The 22,372-nt window shown below is 42.6% G+C and overlaps 1 protein-coding gene across 1 annotated transcript in view; it reads left to right on the forward strand.

Moving 5' to 3' along the window:
• The window catches only part of LOC306792618 (voltage-dependent N-type calcium channel subunit alpha-1B-like), a gene marked incomplete at its 3' end in the record, with an annotated part of 68,164 nt that overhangs the window by 13,531 nt on the left and 32,261 nt on the right, over positions 1–22,372 (forward strand). Inside the window, exons 11-20 of the mRNA XM_079289865.1 lie at positions 725–766; positions 2,871–3,602; positions 5,556–5,761; positions 6,693–6,828; positions 8,323–8,452; positions 8,951–9,010; positions 9,348–9,454; positions 12,615–12,635; positions 19,114–19,210; positions 22,031–22,191. Coding sequence (XP_079145991.1) covers positions 725–766; positions 2,871–3,602; positions 5,556–5,761; positions 6,693–6,828; positions 8,323–8,452; positions 8,951–9,010; positions 9,348–9,454; positions 12,615–12,635; positions 19,114–19,210; positions 22,031–22,191 — 1,692 coding nt within the window. The remainder of the gene's footprint in view (positions 1–724; positions 767–2,870; positions 3,603–5,555; positions 5,762–6,692; positions 6,829–8,322; positions 8,453–8,950; positions 9,011–9,347; positions 9,455–12,614; positions 12,636–19,113; positions 19,211–22,030; positions 22,192–22,372) is intronic.

The raw sequence follows: 22,372 nt of genomic DNA on the forward strand, positions 1-22,372 counted from the left end.
TCCTCTCCTGCCTTGTCTTCCTCCCTTCTTCTTCCCTCCTTCTTTTCTCTCTTACCTTTTGTCTCTCCTCTTTTCCTCTGGACCTTCATAAAACGAAATGTCTTCATTGCTTGTAAAGTGAAATGTATTTATGATCCTGGTGAAAAAACCGCCATCACGTACCTGACAGAGCAGAAAAGCTGTGAGTCCAGTCTGGGTGTAATTCTGAGCCTAAGTCGCTGATACATAAACACGCTCTGGTCTTAACCAGCCATCTCCCGCTCCGTGCTCTCTGATGTGAATCATTTGTGGATAAATGTTTAATTTCCATGAATGTTGCCGTCACCGCAGGCAGTTTGAGGTTTACGGTCTGTTTGTTGTCGAGGACCCCCAGGACATCACTTTAAAAGACGATATGAGAGCCAAAGTTTGCTCTCCTGCCCGGCGATCTGCTCTCTCAAATCGATTAGAGTGCAGATGGAAGGCCAGAGATGCTTACGTAGCGCCTCACCTGTTTGAGATAACACACGTGTATGACTGGGAGTGGCTGTAATTTCTTTGACCTCTGCCCTTTGTGTGCATGTGCTTTCTTAATATAGCTCACTAGATAACACTCCCGTCCCCCTCAGTGTTACGATCCTTCACTTTCTTGTCTGTGAGCATTTAAACGCTACCGGTATGTCTGCAGCTCACCTGTCTGTGGATACCTGTCCTGTGTCCTCTGTGTCTTCTGTCTGTCTTTTAGGAGTTATTCTGTCTACTCCTCCCCCAGCCGACGATTCTTGAGGTACAGGTGACCAGATGGAACAAACTTAACTAACCCATAAAGCCCCATGTAAATAAATCATACTGCTCAGAAACAGTATGCAATGCCTTCATATATGATAGATGGACACATCAAAACAAAGTTTGATGGTGTTTTTGACTCGTTTCACATCTTTGGAAATACCCATGTCCAAAGGAACTGCACGGCTGCCGGGAAAAGATGTCATTGTACGTTGTTACGTTATTATTTACCAGGATTTATTGTTTTTGTTTAACCTTAACCAACCTAAATCAAACCTATTGTTTCACAACGTTAACCATGTGTCGTTGTTGGTTTATATAAGGTTGATATGAAATGTATTTAGAGCGTCCACATTCAACATATCCTGTGGTTTGCAGAAACGTACAACGGCAACATTTTTTTTCTGGCTTGAAAAAAAACAAATCCCATTTCACCCATCAATGTGATCTCTCACCATACTCTTCTCAACCCAGGAATCAGCTCGTTAAAGACGATCCGTGTCAGGAGTGACCGTCACCCATAGCATGTTGTTGGTCATACCGACCCCATTTACACATGACCTGAGTCAAGAAGAATGAGAAAAACACTTCCCTTTCAGTTTACTTACGTGCCAGATCAGCCAGGTTTGCCACATGACATGTCAGGCGATGCCAACTTTTGACATTTGCTGTGATGCTAAAATGATACAAAATTGATTTCACATTAGCAGTAAACCAATTACTAAAATGAGCACAACTGCCTTGTCCGTTTTGTTAACACAAGGTGTAAATAAAGACGCTCAAAAACATTGCACTTCGTCTGTGCACTACTATGTTTTCCATCAGTCCATGACATAGTCTCTCACAGGGGATTTCCTTCTTCATCCTCACTTTGTTTGAGGATATACAGACATATAGTGGCTTTGATCTGTGCCGCCATATCCTTGTTTTCATTTGTCACACAGCTTGTGACAGTTTGTTTTTGTTCTGACACGTTTTTTTTTTATATTTGACATTTGAATGTGCCCCGGGACTTTTCAACACCATCTCTAATTGATTCATTACTGTTATGAGGATGGTCATGGGAGATATATTATTTTTAGTACAGAATTCCATCTGGCGGGCTTAACAAGCAAACAGTCTGTGGAGGCACAAAGAGGGGATTTCATACTAAAATGACTTTGGAAGATACCCTCTTGATTTTACACAAGACAGACGATGGACTTTGGTCCAAATCGTCGATATCAAATTCACATTAAGAAGGGAATTCTTTGTGGCCAGTAGGAGGAACAATAACAGCAGCCTCTACAGTTTCTCCTTCAATGTACTTTTTGAGTTTGTCAGTGTCGGTTGACTTGGAATGTGACCCGGTCTTTGAAGTGTCATTGCTGACAGGTACGACATTCAGAAATGAACTTGTGCCACACAATGCAGCTTCGTTAAACAGGCTTTAGGCTGTTGTCTGCATCTGTATTAGTCCATGAGAAGCCTGCTCTGCATCAGCTCTTAGTCGTTTGAACAAGTCATAGGTGGAAGCTTCCGAACGCAATGTGTGAAAACGCTGCCAATACGATGATCTACCTTTTCATCATCCATTCATCATTTTTCTGCCTGTATCAAAGTATGGCAATACGTCAATGTTGAGGACCCAAAGTAAGATATGAACTTCCCATGATCAGGTCATGTCATGACAACAGCATGTTTCAACCCTCAGCAGTAGACAAGCTGTACCATCTTACAGTAGGTGTTGTGAAATTACAAATAATTATATTTTGCTGTGGAGGATTTTGTCTACGTTCTCCACACCAACCCTCTAGCATGGTAAGTGAAAGCTTTACCATGGTGAACATTCGTGCTGCTGACGCATCCATAGACCACCTTGCGTCTGGTTACCTAGAACTTGCTTTTCTCAATTAGGGACTTGATGACTTGAATGAGGTAAAGAAACAAAGTTGTCGTGTTATTTGTAGAAGATTGCGGCGTGGCTATGGATGAAGCTGTGGATGGTGATGTTCTCCCAAAACCCATACGAACAAGAACTCAGAAAGTAACGAAAAAGTGAGTCGTATCAAATTGTTTTTCCCTCTCCCATGATCCCTCTCTGTGGCTTTGATTCCTATGTGCAGTAAAGAGCAGCAGCGCTCAGCAAAGGCCATGTCAGTGTGGGAGCAGAGGACCAACCAGCTGAGGAGACACAACATAAGGACAAGCAGCGAGGCTTTGTTTAACGAGCTCGACCCGGAGGAGCGCCTCCAGAAGTCCTCCACCCTCCATCTGCACCCGGACATGAAGACTCACCTGGACCGGCCGCTCGTGGTGGAGGCCAAGAACGGAGACAAACCCAGCAGGTCTCCCGAAAGAGCATGGGAGGAATCGGGGGAGCCCCGGCAGGACGGGGTGGGAGACAACTTCCACACGCACTCCAAGAAGCAACACCGGCACCGGGACAGGAACGGGGAGAGCAGGGATGGAGGCGAAGGCCGGGGAGGGAGGCACCACACCCATCACAGCCGGACCAGGGATCACAACACCGACGGCACCCAGATTAGAGAGAGGAGAGGGGAGAGCAGCCGCGACGGAGGCCAGGGACACAGGCACCACCACCAGGCCGGCTCCCCCGAGGAGGAGGCCAATGGAGGAGAGGAGAGGGGGCACCGCCACCATCACTCCCATCGTCCACCAAAAGAGGGAAACGGGCTGATGGCGAATGGTGCGCAGGGAGAGCGCAGGGGGAGGGGTGGAGGGGGAGGGGACAGTAATGGAGAGAGGAAGGGACGTTGCTCTCGCATGGTCAGAGCTCAGTCTACTATGGATGGAGACGACTGTAAGAGGAACAAGAATGGAACCAAAGGTCACAGGTAAAGACTGCACATAGTTCATACTATAAGTCAATAGCATACAGGACGTTGTCATTGGCGATGCTCTTATAGTATGCAGCACCCCATTTCCATCCTATTGTATCGCTCCTCATGTTGTTGTGTGGCACGGCAATGGATAGGTTAGCTGGAGACGCACATCATTTCAAGTTGGCTGTACAATAGATGATTCATTGTTCTCTCTTTGTGGCTCAGTGGATCAGGGTCGTGCTTCAATCGGAGGATCGGCGGTTCGATCCCCGGCTCCGCTAGTCCATATCGATGTGTCCTTGGGCAAGAGACTTGCTCCCGCAGGCTGTTCCTGCGGTGCATGGATGGGTACGAATGATTTGATAGTCCTGATGGGCAGGTGGCACCTTGCATGGTAGCCCCTACTATCAGTCTATGAATGGGTGTGAATGGGTGAATGATGACATGTAGTGTTGAAGCGCTTTGAGTGGTCGAAAGACGACAAGAGCGCTGAACAAGTACAGTCAATTTACCATTTACCATCTAAAATTACTATTATTTATCAGAACAACGTATCAATTGACAACGTGAAAATAATGTAAAATGGGTCGCTCGTAGTGATGAACCTACAGAGAATTATCACCTGAATCTGCAGCTCTCCCCAACTTTATGGAGGTTTACTGTGATTTTTAGCTCATTGTTTCGCTGTCTGGCTTTACTTTACTGCTTTGATTCACTCTCACCGCTCTCAAAGTGCTTTTTTCAGCTGCAACTGGCAGCTCTTTTCAAAGTAAAAGCTTGAAAAAACCGCATTGCACACTACCTGCTCTGCACCAAACAGTAGACGGACACAGTTACAGAATAGCTGGTGAACATAGTGGAGCAATTAGCCGCTAAAGAGACAGATATTTCCCCGAGTATTTGGTTGAGACCAGGACATTCTGACGTAGCATTTCAAAATTAAAGCCCTTCAAAAAAATCATTCATCAGACCAAAAACAGAGCTAAAAGAAAAGAATATTAGCAAAAATAAATACTGTTATTCTAGGCTTAAGGTACAATGGTATTACACCTCCGTTCTACAAATGTTTGCTCTGTCTCCCATTTAGTTCTATGGAAATCCGCACAACAGACAAATTCAAGCATGCTTATCCTGCCTCTCAAGTGTCAGTGTTTACCTTTGTTTAACTGTGAATGAATGTGCATGGCCAGCCAGTAGATACACGGATGCGATGTGTTTAAAAATGGAGAACTTATTATTTTAGCGTTACATTACCATGAAAAGTACAACACTACACTACCAGACTAGGAACAGCAGCATCAGTCTCGCCGTTATGTATTCCACCGTTATGTATTCCACATATCAGAACCGTGACATCACATCCTTTTTCAGGCTGTTGTTGAACATAACGCTAATGAGACCGTACCTTTAACAGCAATCCTTCCTACACCGGGTTCTTATTACTTATTGGCCTTTGTTGTATATGATTTGCATTTTCTGGCTGATCTGGAATCATTAAAGTTCTCTTAACTGTACCCCACGTTTAGTTTCTGAATAGATTTGAGGTCAGAAAACAAACCTGTGGTTGCATAGTCGTGCTTCATTTTCTATCTTCTTTGCCTGTTTTGAATACGTGTTCACGGGGTGTAACAGCGACATGTCAAAACATCATCGAGGCGCTCGCTACAGCTCTCTGATTGGCTTGTTATGTATCTGACTGGGCTTAATTAATTCTCTAGTGGATCTTTTTGACTTAAATTTCATATTCTACGACACTAAGAAATAGTAAGAATAATTTACTCTTTGCATCAGTTTGTCTTGATACATAAACACAATATAACTGTGTGTTTGGATAGCAGTAAACATCTTCTTCTAGCCTGCTGCCACTTAAGTTGTGGTTTGTTTCCCAGGAGGGCGGAGGAACTTACTCATAGGGATAGCAGAGTATAATGATGCCTGTGATAAGACGCACATCTCCTTCCCCAGGGAGAGGCAGCCAGATTCTGAGGACGACGGCCTCGCCTCCAGTCCTCTGCAGCCAATGCGGAGTAGCCTGAGTCTTGGAGAAAAGCAAGAGGATGCTGACAACCAGAAGAACTCCACCAGGGCCAGCCAGGCCGGCCTCAACAGCAACGCCATCCGCATCCCTGTCACCATCACTGCCCCGCCCGGAGAAACCACCATCATACCCAGTGAGTCATTGTCACACCCAGAGTGGAAGCATTAGGAAGGAATAGTTTTGCTTTTGAAGTTATCAGTTATCGGATTAAAACATCTTATTATAATTTTTCATACCAAGATTTGTCATTAAGGCTAATTAAGGTTAATTAAGAATACCTCCAGAGCCCCAGATCTCAGCAAAGAAATGAATGAGTAAAATCTTATCATATACATCAAGAGTAATAATTGATGCCAAAAAAAACAAAAACTGGACGAGCAGTCTACAGCTATGCCAACAGCTCTGTGACGTTGCACACTGGCACAATAATGCTTTGAGCGAAATGCTAATGTTAGCATGTGAACACGTTAACATGCTCACAGTAACAACGCTGACATGCCATTTGTACTTTAGTGGGACAAATACAATAGAGAATTGCACAACAATTTTCCTGTACAATGTATCATGTGTTTATCATGTTCACCATCTTAGCTTAGCATTTTAACATTCTACAATTAGCTTATTAGCCCTAAGCACACAGTACGGCTGAGGCTGATGAGGATGTTATTAGTTTCTACAGGTATTAATGTGTATGTTAGCCAATGCTATTCGTTAATATATATATATATATATATATATATATATATATATATATATATATATATATATATATATATATATATATATACCGGTAGCTGTTTATGATGACAACGCAACAGCGGCTTCGATTCCACTCAAGTAGTGTGTGTTTGTTTTTTCAAGTAGTTGATTAACGCAGATGTTCATATCTGTCATGCTTAGTCGATACCATCATAAGAGAAATGTCCAATTCGTAGAGTTATTGATTGTACATTTTTATGGATGCAGAAAGTAAATACAATCATAAAACAACTTCATAGAATCCATAGAAAAAACAGTTTGTGCTTATTTGAGCTAATGAGTGTGTTTATTTTTTCCCACACCAGTAAACAATATTGACTGCGACAACTTCCGACTCGGTGAGGAGAAGAAGGACCTGGAGGAGGACGAGGAGGAGGAAGCTAATGGGCCTCGGCAGATCCTTCCCTACAGCTCCATGTTCATCTTCGGGCAAAGAAACCCGTAAGTCATAGCTGCGAAGGGACTTAGAGGGGTGACATAGACTAATATTGATAGTTTGAGCTGAATTAAGGACAACAGAAAGTTCATAAAACCCACTCATGATGAGGATTTATTTCCATGTACAGTGGGAAAAACTAACCAACAGCACATGGTGAATCCAAAGATGTAGAAGTATCGTTTTCGCCAACTTATTGAATTCACTGACCTTGTTAAAGCAATCCTTGAAACTAGGAGCCATACATTAGACATGAAATGTCCTGCTTATTTCTGCTTCCCTGGTGGTTACTGATTAAACGTTTTTCATCATCATTTCCCCAGGAAACCCATCAGACATACCTTCATCACTTTGTTAAAGCCTCTATATCTCATGTACAAAAATCAATAACATTGACCGAGAAGAAAAGATGACGAGCAACATGAAATTTGTGAAGGAGCAAAGCTGGTACAGTTGATTGAGCTGTTTTCCCGGGAAAACAACATGATCTTTTCTACCTGCAAGTGACTAGCTAAAATACTTGCCTCAGTGAATACTTTCAGAGTGTTATAATCGCTGCATAATGCCTGCAAAGGCTCTGGTTTCTGTGCAGTTTGGAGTTTTATCCAGTTTTATATTTGGAGTATATCTCCTGAACTGCTGCCTGGCTGCTCCACAGTTCTGCTGGGTGACCTAAAATGTTCTTTGGGGGCAATGAGCAAGAGACCCGATGGGGTCGGTTATTACCAAAAATGGACTTGTGCTTTTTTATTGCACTACTGTGCTAGTTATGGATTGTTCATTACACAATTCATGTTTAAGCATAAGGAAGGAGAACACCTTTGTTCCAAAGATCGACTTCATAGTCATGCCGTCAGTTCTGCCGGCACAAATCTTGGATGGTTGCTCGAAGCGAGAAGTAAAGTTGAGTTGTATCAAAGACAAGGAAAGCTGGCGACGCTTCTGGTAGTCCACAAGGTCTTCAACTCCTGCCCGTGTAAGAATTTGTCTAGCCGGAGTCAGAGCTGTGTATGCTGTGTCTCTCTTCTATGCTGATGATGTAGTTCTGTTGGCTTTCGACCATGACCTTCAGCGCACACTGGGGTGGTTTGCAGCTGAGCGTAAAGCAGTTAGGAAGAGCGCCAGCACCTCAGATCTTAAGCCAACATGAAGGGTTGGTGTGCCAAGTGAATAAGCATCTCATGATCTGAGGAGCTGAGGCCGTGGAGGAAGCTGTCTATCTACCAGTCTATCCACGTGACAAACCCGCGTTTCACCCGAACTCTTGATAGGGATCGAAATAATATCAAATTCTGGAAAGTACAGAAAAGTTAGTTTTGTGTTTTTTTAAGCGTCTTTCTCTAAGTTGTTACATGTTGATCCCGTTAAAACACAGTCGTTCTGTACCCCTGATACATGTCCACCTTGTGCATTGTTTTGACAAGGAGGGATATGCGTGTTCTCCAGTGAGCTACTCTGTGCGTACTTGTACATTTGTGCGTGTGTGTGTGGTCTTGCAGTGTGCGGCGGCTGTGTCACTACGTGGTCAACCTACGCTACTTTGAAATGTGCATCCTGATGGTCATTACCATGAGCAGCATCGCCCTGGCAGCCGAGGACCCCGTGCAAGCTAACGCACCGCGCAACAACGTGAGTGAGACTGACATCTCGATGCCATGAATGTACATCTGGAAGTACACAACAAACACACTGCTTGTCAAGACCCACAGTCACACACACGAGAGGATTCACGCACAAACACGTTTCATTTGGGCTGACTGGCTGATTCATTCAGACTGGACAGGGCTCGACAGGTTGCCCGTATTAAGGAGCAAATGGAAGGATGTTGTTTTTTTGCTACAGCTCTCTGATTGGCTTGTTATGTATCTGACTGGGCTTAATTAATTCTCGAGTGGATCTTTGTGTTGTCACAGAAAAATGTTGTCACACTGTTCAGGCAAATTGTGTAAGTGTAGGGGAGTGCAAAGAGATGGGAGACCTCTGACAGGGCAGAAGAACATGTTGTGCATAACAGGTCCATCCACACACACACACACAGAAGCCTCAAAACGTGTCTAAAATTGAAAATATCTGTCTCTAGATCTGACGAGTGAACTCAGGATATGTTCTCACTCTCTGTTTTTACAGGTTCTCAAGTATCTGGACTATGTCTTTACTGGGGTCTTCACTTTTGAGATGGTGATTAAGGTGAGGAGGCTGTCAAAATGGAGTTATACTTTGATTTGAACCCTGAAGAACTAGCTAAGCAAGGTTTTGTTCATTTATATGTCGAAAAGTGAATGTTTTGTTGTGGTTTTACATTCCTCAGCTGTGATAACACATACCCGTATTCCAAATGCTTCAGATAATGAATGCACTGTGGCACTGAAAAAGGAAAGGGACTAGATATTAAAACCAGAGGTCTTTTAAAGAGTTTTCAGAAGGAAAGAGGATTCTAGAAGAGGCCGTAAAACAAAGAAAGTGTCTGTGTCAGCTTGTATGATTTTTTAAAAATGATTATATTGTATTTATTCTGTGACTCGAGATGATTGACTTGGGACTGCTCCTCCATCCTGGCTCTTATTTCCGTGACCTGTGGAACATTCTGGACTTCATTGTGGTCAGCGGAGCCCTGGTGGCCTTTGCCTGCTCGTGAGTCAGCTTTTCCTTTTATTCATGCAGTGTTACGCTCTAATCACGGCAGGGCTCTGAATGTGATGTGTTTCAGGGACGGATACAACCACGCCACAACAAATGAAAGGCTGTGTTGCTTTACAGTATTTTAAGCTGATGTTACCCTCTCTCTAGTATCCTTCCCTGCAGCAGGCTAGCATGCTAACACCCTGGGGCTAGGTGTCTCTGTCCCCGTGTTTCGCTCCAACAAACAACTCCAATGTGTTCATCCGAATTGCTTTTGTGCTGCCTGGGGTTATTTTGCGACAATGTCAAACTCAACTTTTGTTGTTACGTCAAGTCTCCACAGCCACTCCCTGATTGTTGGCAAACAGGTCATGCACAGTTTGGCTGACAGGTTTATGGTTTAGGAGGGAACAGAAGTCTCTAAGCTGGCACCTAATTGCAACTCTTGCACCTCCATATACTTTGAAGAAGAAATAGTTGTATGACTGTAGTTTGAAAGGTGCATTGTGTGGGGGAGGGGGTTTGACCTAAAAAGCTGTTTTGACCTGTGTTTTTCGATGGCAATTAGCGAGCCAGTAGGACACACACACACACACACACACACACACACACACACACACACACACACACACACACACACACACACACACACACACACACACAGCTTCCATTCACATGATGGGTATTGAATGAAGATCTGTGTTTTAAGTAACAAGGTGATTACTTATTCTGTTTCAACCAGCGCTGTCTGATATTTCCCATCCGCCACTATTTCACATACAGCGTGAATTAATTAGTCCGTCCTGAAAGTTTGTCCTGAGTCACCTGAGTATTTTTCTTTGTACTGCTTCCTGTCGCTCAACTCTCTTCTCCTTCGCCAGCTGTAGATCGATGCTTCTCTCTGTCTTTTATCTGTTTTTGACTGTCATCTCTCTTTCACTTTTTCCCTTCCTTTTTCCTGTTTTCTGGCTTGGATTGCTTTCAGGAGCCTCATGGGGTAATGCTGCCTGCTCTCTCTGCCTGTGTATCTGTCCATGTGCTCATTTTCTTTCTGTTTTTTGTCGTCTGTTGTCCTTCCTGTCCATCTTAGCCAGTGTCATTTGCGGAGTTTATAGATACGTCTGCAGCAGCCTCCCTCTCTCAGCTAGATGTTTTGAACAAATATTCATATCATGTTTTGTTATTTGCTTTTTCTTATCATCACCGCCACAGTCACGATCAAAGGCACTGGCATTTACTCTGTTTGTGTTGTGTAACTGCGTTTGTCTTACATCTGCATTTGGGTTACGTAAGTGCAATTACCTGGTTTCCATCCGTCAGATATGATTTCTATGTGTTCGTATGAACAATATACATAATGCACAGCGTGGCAGCACCGTGAATCAGAAACGTTCTGTACTGTCAGAGACACACGCTTTCAGAAGAGTAAAAGGTGTTCAAGATATTCATGAACACAAAGGACCTCAGTGCTGCTCTCCATAATAAATACACAAGTATAAAGGTGCTCATTAAAAACTATAAAACAGAGTGAACGGTAGATAAAAAGCTCTTTTTAACACTAAGAACTACATTATAATAAGGATGTAGCTTTCAGCATCAGCATGTGTCTAATTAATTGATTAATTCTAAAACCACTGTTTAATTCTAAATTCTAATTAATTCCAAAACCACTGCTGTTATACTCTGAAATACTGTCAGAGTATGATAGCGTCATCCTGTTCAGCAGTCTCTGTCCAGTATGCAGTGTGCCTGACAAGGATAGAAGAGCGAGCTTCATCCAGGGTTTATCCGATTCAATCACGTCCCCCTCATCCCTCCACCTCATGTTCACATCCTGTATCATCTCTTACATCAACCCACATTCATGGCATGTAAGTGTGCAACAGGCTACATTCACACTGCAAGGCTTACAGGATAGTCGGCTGCTGTCCATCTGAAACATGAGCAGACGATCAGAGAGGTTTAAGAGAAAACAAAGACAGACTGTGACTATTGTAAAAACCAAAGCGTCCGTTGTGAACATCCAGCTTCGAGACCGATGCTTCAGCTCTGACCTGCTTTCAGATTTACCTCCAAATAAAAGGCTTCAAATATTTTGGCCAAAGTGTCTTGCTGCCCAGCCGAAGTCATTTTTCACATGAAAGTTGTGGTGGCTGGGAACAGTTCACATGTTTCATGTTTATTGAAGATATTATGCAGATGATCATCTTTAACCCTGCAGTTCTCATGCACATGTGCAGTAACATGACGTGCCCTTTCTTATAAAGCTTCGTTTGGCTTAGTTGTTTATCCGACCGGGTTAACAGCAGTCTACGAAGACATAAACCAGAGTAGAGATCTTCATGAGTCCAAACTGTTGGACCGGATTTGAAACTGACCTGTGGAAACCCACTCAGACCCGAAGAACATAAATACATTTGTAAAAAAAGACAGACCTGATCCAAATTAACCCAACGGTAATTAGACCCAATCCAAATTGCCGTCGACCTGAACTGACCCTAATAAAGAGACCAATGCCGCAGTCGACAATGATACTTACGTTGAACGAATGTAATGTCATAGAAACAATTTCCAAAAATGATTCATAAGTATGCTTATTTGTACAGACATTTGAAAGATAATTTGGTCCCTGGTCGCATCTCAGTTCCTCGGACACATGAAGACCTCTTCACCAGGCCCAAAGCTGAATAAAATCAGAAATGTAGGCAGCAACTTAAGGTCCGTAATGCGGTACATAACAGATTTGGGACCACATGCTGTGTGAAGGTGGTTGACAATGTCTTTAAAAAGCAGATCTGTTTTTTCTCAGCTGCAGTGTGAACATAGTCATAAGTGTCCTCTCATCTTTGTTTCCCTCCCGGTGAAAAACTGTCCGTGACTTCATGATCATCCTCGTGCTATGTGTTTTATTCCTGTGCGAGGTACACATAATCACTGTAATATTTGATCAGACTTGTCTATTGCTTCAGTCTTTCACAGGGTAATTAGTTAAAGTTCTTCTATTTGTCTCTTATCTTTGGTGTCTTTTCGATGTAAGTGTGAAAGGCAGATTAATGTGTGACATCAGCTTAAAATGTTTATTTTGCTCTGTCTGTCTTTATATGCTTGTGCGCTCTATTTATGTGGGTGATGTTTGTGTACTATGTTTGTGTCGTTGCTTTTTTCTCATCAGATCGCAACAAAGCGTGGCCAGGTGGGAACTGTCCCTATCTACCTTTTTTGATTATTGACACCCCCCCCTTGTCCCTTTTTTCCCCATGTGTGAGAAACCTCTTATCAACCCGTCCGCATAAACTTTGGGATATGACCATGACTCCCCCTCCCTCCCCCCTCTCTGACCTCCTGTCCCAATATTGGGACATCCAGACAAAAAGACAGTATTGGGAACTCCCCCTCATAGCTTTCAGAAGACCAACATATAGCTGCTGACCAGCACCACTATCAATCTGCACTTAATACGTTTTCACTTGCAAAGTCATCAGATATCAGTTGAATCAGAGCTAAAACACCTTTATCTGTTGTTTCTCGTTCATGTAAAACTCCTTTAATCTTCACTAAAGTGGGTTCAATTGGTCAAATCACTAAGAGGTTAAAGCGTGCGGCTCCTTGCCCTTCACCCATATCTCTCCTTGGATTTCAATAATGGATTATAGCTTCTCACCTGAACTCATGTTAGGTGGCTATTTCATTGAAAAGCAAGGTTACAGCCTGTTTGTCAGGAAAGTGTTGCTAAATACCTGTTTATCTCCCCATGAAACCCATTGTAGGGAAAAGAAAAACAGTTTGTGGTGCAAATTATTATTAACATATGATTTCTGCTTTGTTTTATTATCTGAAATCAAATTATGGCAAAGTAGCATAAAAAAATTGAAATATAAGTACCAATTGAACTTAATTATATTTGAACGTACATTATTCAAAATTTGCCTTGAAACAGCTGGATAGAAGGAGCTTCGTGCATCCTGTTTTTGGCTGAAACAGGAAATGTTTCTTGCCCAATAGGGGGCAGCTGAGACGGCAAGAGTCATGATGAAGAGGGACGACCTCACATGCTTGGCTGCTGAGCACATTTAAGTTAAATTGCATTTTTAACCTGTGACAGCATACATATCTGCTCTGTAAATCACTTGTCGTGTCTTCTCGGTTAAGAAAAAGAAATCAAAAACATAAGGGAAAATAAATGCTATTTGATGTATTTTGGTTTAATGATGGCGCCCCCTAGTTTTGCACCAATTTAATGGAATACTGTCAGGTGTCTACGTAGACGGCAATACAGCTTCATGTAAGTCTATCGGGCAGAGCAGACGAACACACTGAGTCAGCGACAGATAGTTGAATGAGCGGTCACACAAATATTCACAAGGCAAAACGCTTACTGCTAACGTCAGTCTGCAAGCTCGACAGCTAATTAGCTGCTCAGCTGCAGCACGTTAAACAGCAAGTAAACGTACCTGCAAATGTCACTTTGGTTCTGATTCCTCAGGTCCACTAACAACACGCCGTCTGCATGTGGCTGCAACACAGGTTACTGCCAGCTGCTGTCAATCAAACACAGACACGCCCCTGCAGTTAATAACATACAAAACACATTAAAAAGATGATAGACTGCAAAAAACGAATGACAAAATGTGATTTCAGTTCAAGCAATCAGTGCTGAGTTAATGTGAACACACAACCTTGTATCCACGCACAGGGGCGGACTGGGGGAAAAAAGTGGCCCGGGAGTTTACTGTCAGACCGGCCCACTCAATGCATCGCACGTATCGATGTCAGTGGCCTACTTGGAAAAATACCCATACACTTAACATTATTTTCGATGATTACAAAGAAATTACATCATATATGTTTTTTTTTATAACATTTGGATCCACCAATTTGCCTGGATGGACACATTGAATAAAATAATACTCCAAGGTAGTAGTTTGCTCGATGAATATGCTGAACTTTGGGCTAGTATCAGATGGTTATACGTATAACTACAGAGCCTTAAGGAATGAATGTCAGCAGAGAAAGACCACACAATAAAGAAACTGGAATCAGAGGGTAGAATTAGTTTGAACTATATTGAAATGAACAGAACATACGATGGGGTGTGAACATCAGTGGTATCAGTAGTGTTGCATGCTGGGTGTGTGATTGTGTGTGTGTGTGTGTGTAGGGGTGTTGAAGGTGCATAACAAAACAATAAGTTAAGTAACAGAACCTAAACTAACTCTGCCAGCCCAGGTGCATTATAGTCACATAGTAATAAAAAACAATATCAGTATACTCATGTGTTATTATTACCTCACTACACGAGTAGTTTTTGCAGCAGCTCACTCTTTTCTGCAACACCGTCTATGATTTTCTCACTGTCCAGCATCTGCAAAACATCTGTCTGAGTAGCCATCAACATAAAAGCCTCCAGGTGCTGTTGAGAGCTGGTTAACTTCAACATTATTTGACATAAATTATTAGAAATGATAAGATTGCCCTCTTTACAACTACCACCATGGATAGCTTGCTCATCGATTGTAAGCAAGTAACTACGGCTAACATGTTAAATTAAATAATCTCGATGATGCGAACAGCGCCAGCTTGCTTATTTGACCAGATCATAACGGTCTCAATTTTGGACATTTATCATTTATCTAGCTAACGTTAGCTAGGCTAGCTTGTAGCCGAACACTACCTCATCTGTGAAAAGCAAGCTAACATTGGCCAAGTCAATGCCACAACTTACCATCATAACACTGTCACCAGTCGGTGGTTTCCCAAATAAGTCAGAGATTTTTAAATATTTTGATGCACCTTCCTCCAGATATCTCTTCTTTTTCTCCCTGAGCTTTTCAGCTCCACCTTTAAAGGATTTACGTTTTGGTACCGGTGCCATGCTGCTAGCTCGCACTCAAAACGGCTTGTCTCCGAGCGAGTGACGCAAGCTGCAGATACATGAATCCGTGACGGGACGCTACGTCAATAACTGACAATGCATAGTCAAATCAACGTAATTAACACAAGGACAGCCACAAAGTCATAAGAACCAGTCACATATATTCATATGACAACAAAGCACATCAATCCAGCAGACCTGCAGCGGATCCATGCATTCCACCACACAAGAGCACGAGCCATCAAATATTATTCATAAAAACGTTACTGCAGATGTAAAAAAAACAAACGCAGTTTGTCACTTACCAAATTCTTTGTTGACAAAGAATTTAATCCCAGTACATCGTTTCAGTTCCAGTAAGAAGTCCTTCTCGATTCATGGACGCCGTGACAGTCGAGCCGCCCCTGTATTTCGCCGGTCTACAGCGGCCATTCGCACCTGCGCCGGCCCCGCCCCGACCGTCGCCCGGCACGAGCGCACGGCGCAGACCGCGGTTATGGAGAAAAGTTTTTAAAAGCACCGTAGTGTCCAGCCGTGCTATGGCGTCTCAGATCGCGAGGAGTAGTATAATGTCAGTTTATACTGTTGATACAGTTTTCACTGATTATTGACTTTCGGTATTAGAGTCAATTGAACGTGTTCTGTGAAGCATATAATATAGTCGGGGCCGGCGATGTCAGAGACCGGCCCAAACCCCGTCGGCCTACCGGGGATTCCCCCGGTATCCCCGATGGCCAGTCCGCCCCTGTCCACGCACACAGACGCACATTACATCTTCCTTGGCCACGGCACTTCTGGAAGCTATTGGGAGACTGTTCTTGCCTCAATGTGTCGAGGTCCTTGAATAGCGAGGACTGGCATTGAGTTTGCAGATTGCATGCCAGGGTAACCAAGTCATCCAAGCATGAGAGCTGCATGCCATTTTGTTAGTTTTCCGTTGAGAAAGGAAAAGGCCTAAACTGTTTTGGAACCATGCTTTTCTCCCTCAGCACGTAAGGAGACTTTTAGACACATTACAAATAGATTTATTTCATTATTTTAATTCTTGGTTTTCATAAGTCCTTCAGTCACTAGATACTGTACTCTGGCCAACCAGGTGTATTTCAAATTTGAGTCTGACGGACTCATCCGGGCCTGCGTGAGTGCCTCAGTGTGTGTGTGGAGGCACAGAGAGGAAGAGTTTGGATAGGAAGGTGGTAAAAGCCAACTGATGATGCTTTATTTTACAGGTACATTAGTCTCGCCATTATTTCATAGAAAGGAGCCGATACCTTATTTTCCTGGAAGAGACTTTCGAATTTGGTACTTAACGGAGGGAAATGATGTTTGATTACTCAGAGAGTGTTCAAGAAAGAACCAGGAAATGTTGAATAGAAAAAAGAACAACACAACTGGTTGTTTTGTTTTTATTTTCAGGATATTTTCTGGGAGGAACTGGAAAAGTCTGATTCCAAAGATCATTTTGGTCACACAATTTTCAGTGGTTATAAGAAAATGAACTCTCTGTAAGCTATTTGTTAAATTGTATGTGGACTACATTACAGTTTGCTATCCCTGTCCCCTCTCGTTTATCTTGCTACGCCTGTCAAGCTTTCCATTGTAGCTCAGCACATGTGTGCAGTGTACAGAGATGACTGTAGCACATTTAACTTTAAGGTTAGCGTCAGTTTTAAGCCGACGACTGTGTTTTCAGTCAGGTGAAATGACGACTGGTGCTTGTATTTTATCAGCTGTGGCTAGCTAGCATAAGCTAATGCTAACTAGTCTGTAACCCCACATAATACAGTAACATGGTTAGGTTACGCTAGGTATTGTAGGAAATTTGAGTGTAGAACTGTGTGTTCAGAAGGATAATAATGTGTTGAATGATTCATATTTAAGAATTCATAATTAGTCATAATCATAAGTGTTTTGGAAATGCATAATTAAGATAAGCATAAAGTGTTTTAGGATTAGTAGCTAGAAGTAGAACTTGAGACGTGAAGCTTTTGCCAAAAGTTGCAAAGTCTTATCTATTATATAGAATGTTTATCATAGAAGGGTTAAGCAATAACTGACAGTCATTGAATGTGTTAAGAACAAAAGGGACAGAGAGGCATTGAGACAGGCGATTACAGCGTGCACCTGGGAGTTAGCCAATAGGAATTGGGATAGGCAGAAGGGGAGGTGTTTCGAACGGATATGAGGGCGGGATTTCGAAAGCCTTTTTCTCTTCAGTTAGTTACGTTTCCAGGGACGGATGTGTCTCCTGAGGAGCTGGAAGAGTTTATTGCACGTGGGTTAGATAGTGCGGCTCGCTCTCATTTGTGGGGAAGTTTTTCCCTCGACAGTATCTACTGCAGGTAGTAAGCATGCTAACGTTTACAGCTTCTGTTAGAGCATATGAATACACTTTGAGTCAATCTTTACACTTCTGCTCTTGTGTTTTTGGTTTTGGAAAGGTGACAAAGGAAGACACAACTGTAAGACCTGTAAAACACAATTCATGTATTGTTAGAATTATAATTTTTTTGCTTGAACAAATGGCATTCTTTTTGCAGTAGAAGTTGTTTTTGTCCCCTGGGTATGAAAATATTGGTAAATGATGCTGGTGTAAGACGAAACGGGGCCCCTAGGGGCCACTAACAGGGCCTTTATACTGATTATTTTCTCTAGTATGCTTGTGTCCTTCTCCACATCCTTCACACATGAACATAGTACACAGATACACACACTATTTTTATACATCTCAGATTTTTTTGAAGTCAAGCAGAAACAAATGAGACATTTTTTATAAAGAGTGACAGACACATTATGTGACCGATTAACTAAAAACCCCTCTTACACTGTTCTTGACCAATGTCAGTCTCTGAGTGAATGATGGCTCAGCTGTATGTCATTAACAGCTAGTTTTACCCCCCACACTCACACACACACCTCCCACTGTGTTAACAAAACCTGCAGCGTCTGCAATGCCTGATAGCAGTGGTTCCTACAGAAGAAGCTGCTTCCTCAACCAGGGGCTGGTTCTTTGTGCATTTACTCCACACAGTGTGACATGTCTGGATGGTATTCTACAGAAGCAGCCTGCTGGCTTCGTGGGAGTGTTACATGCGATATGCAGATGTGATGAGGTTACACATTAAAAATGGCCGTTCGTGGAGAAGGTGCTGAAATGTGGTTTCTGACTAAAAGACGCAATATCTCAGTGGAAAATGCTTCACGAGTTAACGTCCTGCGTTAGAATGTAAGCAAGTATTTGCAGTAAAATGTTCTGATTGTTGATGAAGAGTAGAGTTTAGAAGGGCGAAAATGCAAACAAACAAATGAAAGAGAAGAACAGAAGGAAGGACAGAGAAGATGAAAAGAAGGAAAGAAAGAGACGGATGGAAAGAGGGAAGAACTGTAAGGTAGAACGTGATATTTGAGATAGAACAGAGGAAAAATAAATGCATAACGAAAAAATAAAAATGAACAAAAGAGAATGACAAAAGGAAGGAAGGGAAGACAATGACAAACTGAAGCAAAGAAAGAACAGATAAATAATGAAGTGGAGGAGAAACATCTGATATTTGTACTCATACACAGTACTTGAGTAAAATGAATCTTCCTCTACTGTACTGTTGCATGCATCTGTAGAATAACATGAACTCATGTGCATGTGCTCTACTAACAGAATACAAAGAGGCATTTGTCTGCGTGCACTGTACACCTGATGTACCACAGTCTGCCGGTGGTGCTGGAGGATGGGATGAAAGGGTTAACGTGCTTGACGGTGACACCACGTCGCCCGGACTAACTGTACTCTCACTCTGCACAGAGGGACGAAGGGCAAGGACATCAACACCATCAAGTCCCTGAGGGTCCTCCGAGTCCTGCGGCCACTCAAGACCATTAAACGGCTTCCAAAGCTGAAGGTACAGTAATCCAATCTGTCACCCACCCAGTGCATTATGGGAAAAAAACACAACAAAGCAGAGCAGCCAGCTGGGGCCACATCCGGTGTCAGTCACACACTATCATGAGTCAAATGCATTTATAGTCTACCAAGGAGGAGTGGATGTATCTGATTTAAAAACAGTCGCGTTTTAAACGTGATGTGAATCTAGTATCTCTCTCTAATGAAGCTTTGAACGGCTCGACCTTTGGGGCGCTCTGTGCCGTGGAGAGACGGGAGAAGTTAAAGTCACACAAATTGGAAGTAAGTGACAGAAAATTGCTTCCTTTACTGAGGTGGTTCGGTGCAAGGATGCTTATTTACAGATAAGCCTGCGACTCCTAGAACATACAGTGCACTCCTCTGAAGACACAGATACAAATGGTAAAAACAGGACTTTCGTTCAATAGACCGCTATTTGTGTCCCGTGTGAAACTAAAAGAAAACGTTGACATTTTGTCACTTTAGTAGTCAGCCACGCTCTTTTCCTTAACCTAACGAAGGAAGATTTTGACATGTAACAAGTGGAAACTGACAGGCAGTCCCTGACACGTTCACAGCTTACTCTCAAACCACCTCCTGTATGTTCGCTATGTTTCACAATACGCCGGAAATGCCTGAATAGAAGCAGAAGCTGTGTGTGTTAACTCATACGTTTGCAACAATATGGGTCATTGGAAAATAGTGAGAGTACACATCGGTCACTCTCTGTTCTTCTTCGTCAGTGCAGTTTACATTTGGTTGGCTTTGGTTGTTATGTTTAAGTGGCTGTTCTTGATATATTAACATCAAAAACAATTTGGACTTAAACACTGCACTTGCAGAATTGCCATCATTTTGCTGCCATTCCTCTTTTACTGCTGACTAATTGGCATTCAGTTGAATACGAGCCATCTTTGTTGTAGTGCTTTGTAATTGCGATTAGGTTTTCCTCTATTTTGTCTTCAACTTTTACAGATAATATGTTCAGTTACTGAATGTACTTACAAGGACATGTTAAAAAAGAAAGGTCAATCGTAAAATTGTCAACTTAGACTGTAGAAATGTTAGAAAAACCTCACCACAAATGGCTCCCATTGAGTGGACGTACAGAACTCAAAGTATTGCACATTTTTCACATCTGATTGTATTTGTAGTGAGCTAAGTTTCGCAAAGAAACTCTGACATTTATGAATGCAACTTTGTCTATAATTTCTATGTTTATTTTTTATTTTTTGTTTAATTATTCTGGTGGCATCATTTTTGGATAATAGAAAGATCAAATAATCCCAGAGGTAATCCTATCGATACTACCACTGGAGGGTGGCGCCTTTACAATAAAGAATCCCAAGCATCGCATGTAGGGGTAAGACTCTGCAATAATGGATTGCGACCCTCATCAAGGCTAGACCCTCAGCTGTTGTCTCTGGTGCGTGAAGGCAGCTGATCTTCCAAAAGTAATGGATCTGACAAAAGATGAAAGATCTGATTGGAGTAATAGAAGTGAGATGATTGAGGCAGATCAGAGCTGGCAGACAGACGCTCATCCATCCTCTTGGATGCTTGGCCAGAGCGGCTTGACGGACAGGCTGGTAGAAGAGGGGGGAAAATGTGCTCCGTCCGCTCTCTGGAGACAAAAGCCTGGTCGGCGATCACTCATGCAGCAGCGGGTTCATCGGTTCGATTGCATAAGTGTCAGAATAGATAGACGGAGCACTCCATCTCACAGAGAGATCACAGCACAAGCTGTCAGAAGAGAAGAGCTGAAGTAAGAGTGTGACAGACAGGGAGGCACAGAGACGGACTCCATGCGAAGGTGTGTTCATGTACTCAGTAAGCATTGATTTGTCTTCAGACATCATGACATTGGGGTTAAAAAAGGGCTGAATTTGGATGAAAATTAGCTTTTTGTTCTCTTGAAGCAGATTCTAAGTACGAGTTGGAATATTGTTGTTTAGTGACGGCTGTTGAAACTGTTATTTTCAATTTTCAGCCAAATTAAGCTCAGTTTTAACCTTACACTCACACGAAGCCTGCTGCACTGATTTTTAAAGTGGAATCATGGATGTGTAATGAGAACTGGATGTCATACACCAAGACGCCTCGTCAGTCCATTGAGAATTGCTCGCCTGGCGCATAATGTGATATATAAAGATATCTGGAAACATGGGTGGTCTATGGGGAAAATGTTTTTGGGGTTGCAAGGGGACTTTTTTGCTGCAATACCACAAGTGGCCACTGGAAACCATTGGCAGCAAGGTTGAGTGGAGGCACCGTATCCAATTCTTATTGTACATCCATGAATATAATGTGTTGAATGTTGTTAAAACTTTGCTCAGAAGTTTCCTCAGTCCAGAGGGAGTTGCTGATTTTTTTCTTACAAAGTGCCTCATCTTTGTTGATAATTAAACCATCCACGCTGTAGTGTACTTCCAAACACTGCATCTCAGGTACCTTGCTAGTGTTCTTCTCCATTTCATTTATTCGCTTGGTTTACTGATACGTCAATAGGGCACACAGGAGGTCAAGCTGAACTTGAAATGCTCCTTGCACTACCTCAAACCGTCTGTTGCGGTCAGAGAAAGTCAACTTTAATCCGAACAGGTCGCTACAGTTTGAATATTATATTTCTCCCCTCGTTTGAACAGAAATTTGGGATTTCTAATTAAGTGAGTGACGGCCCTAATTACAGATATTCAATGATAATAACACAGCAAATTATAAACCAGTTATGGTTGAGCTTCATGAGAATGGAGAGAACTCAATGAATGCGACACCTTACATTTGTTGATCTGAGCGTGTGCGTGTGAATATTTTCCAGGCGGTGTTCGACTGTGTTGTGAACTCTCTGAAGAACGTTCTCAACATCCTCATCGTCTACATGCTCTTCATGTTCATCTTCGCTGTTATCGCTGTGCAGCTCTTCAAGGGCAAATTCTTCTACTGCACCGACAAGTCCAAGGGTCTGGAGAAAGACTGCAGGTACAAACTTAAGAATGTTTGAAACCATCCATTAGGTTGCTGCCTTTTTATTTAGACTCCTACATTCAGCCACAGGGGTTGCCATTTGCTGACACATGTATTTTATACTGACATTCTCAATCTCTTTTATTTTTGATGATCTAGTTTTGTCTTTCTCACCTCCTTTCCCCTGATTCTGTCT

The sequence above is a fragment of the Melanostigma gelatinosum genome, assembly GCF_949748355.1.
Source record: "Melanostigma gelatinosum genome assembly, chromosome: 18".
NCBI classification, from domain to species: domain Eukaryota; kingdom Metazoa; phylum Chordata; class Actinopteri; order Perciformes; family Zoarcidae; genus Melanostigma; species Melanostigma gelatinosum.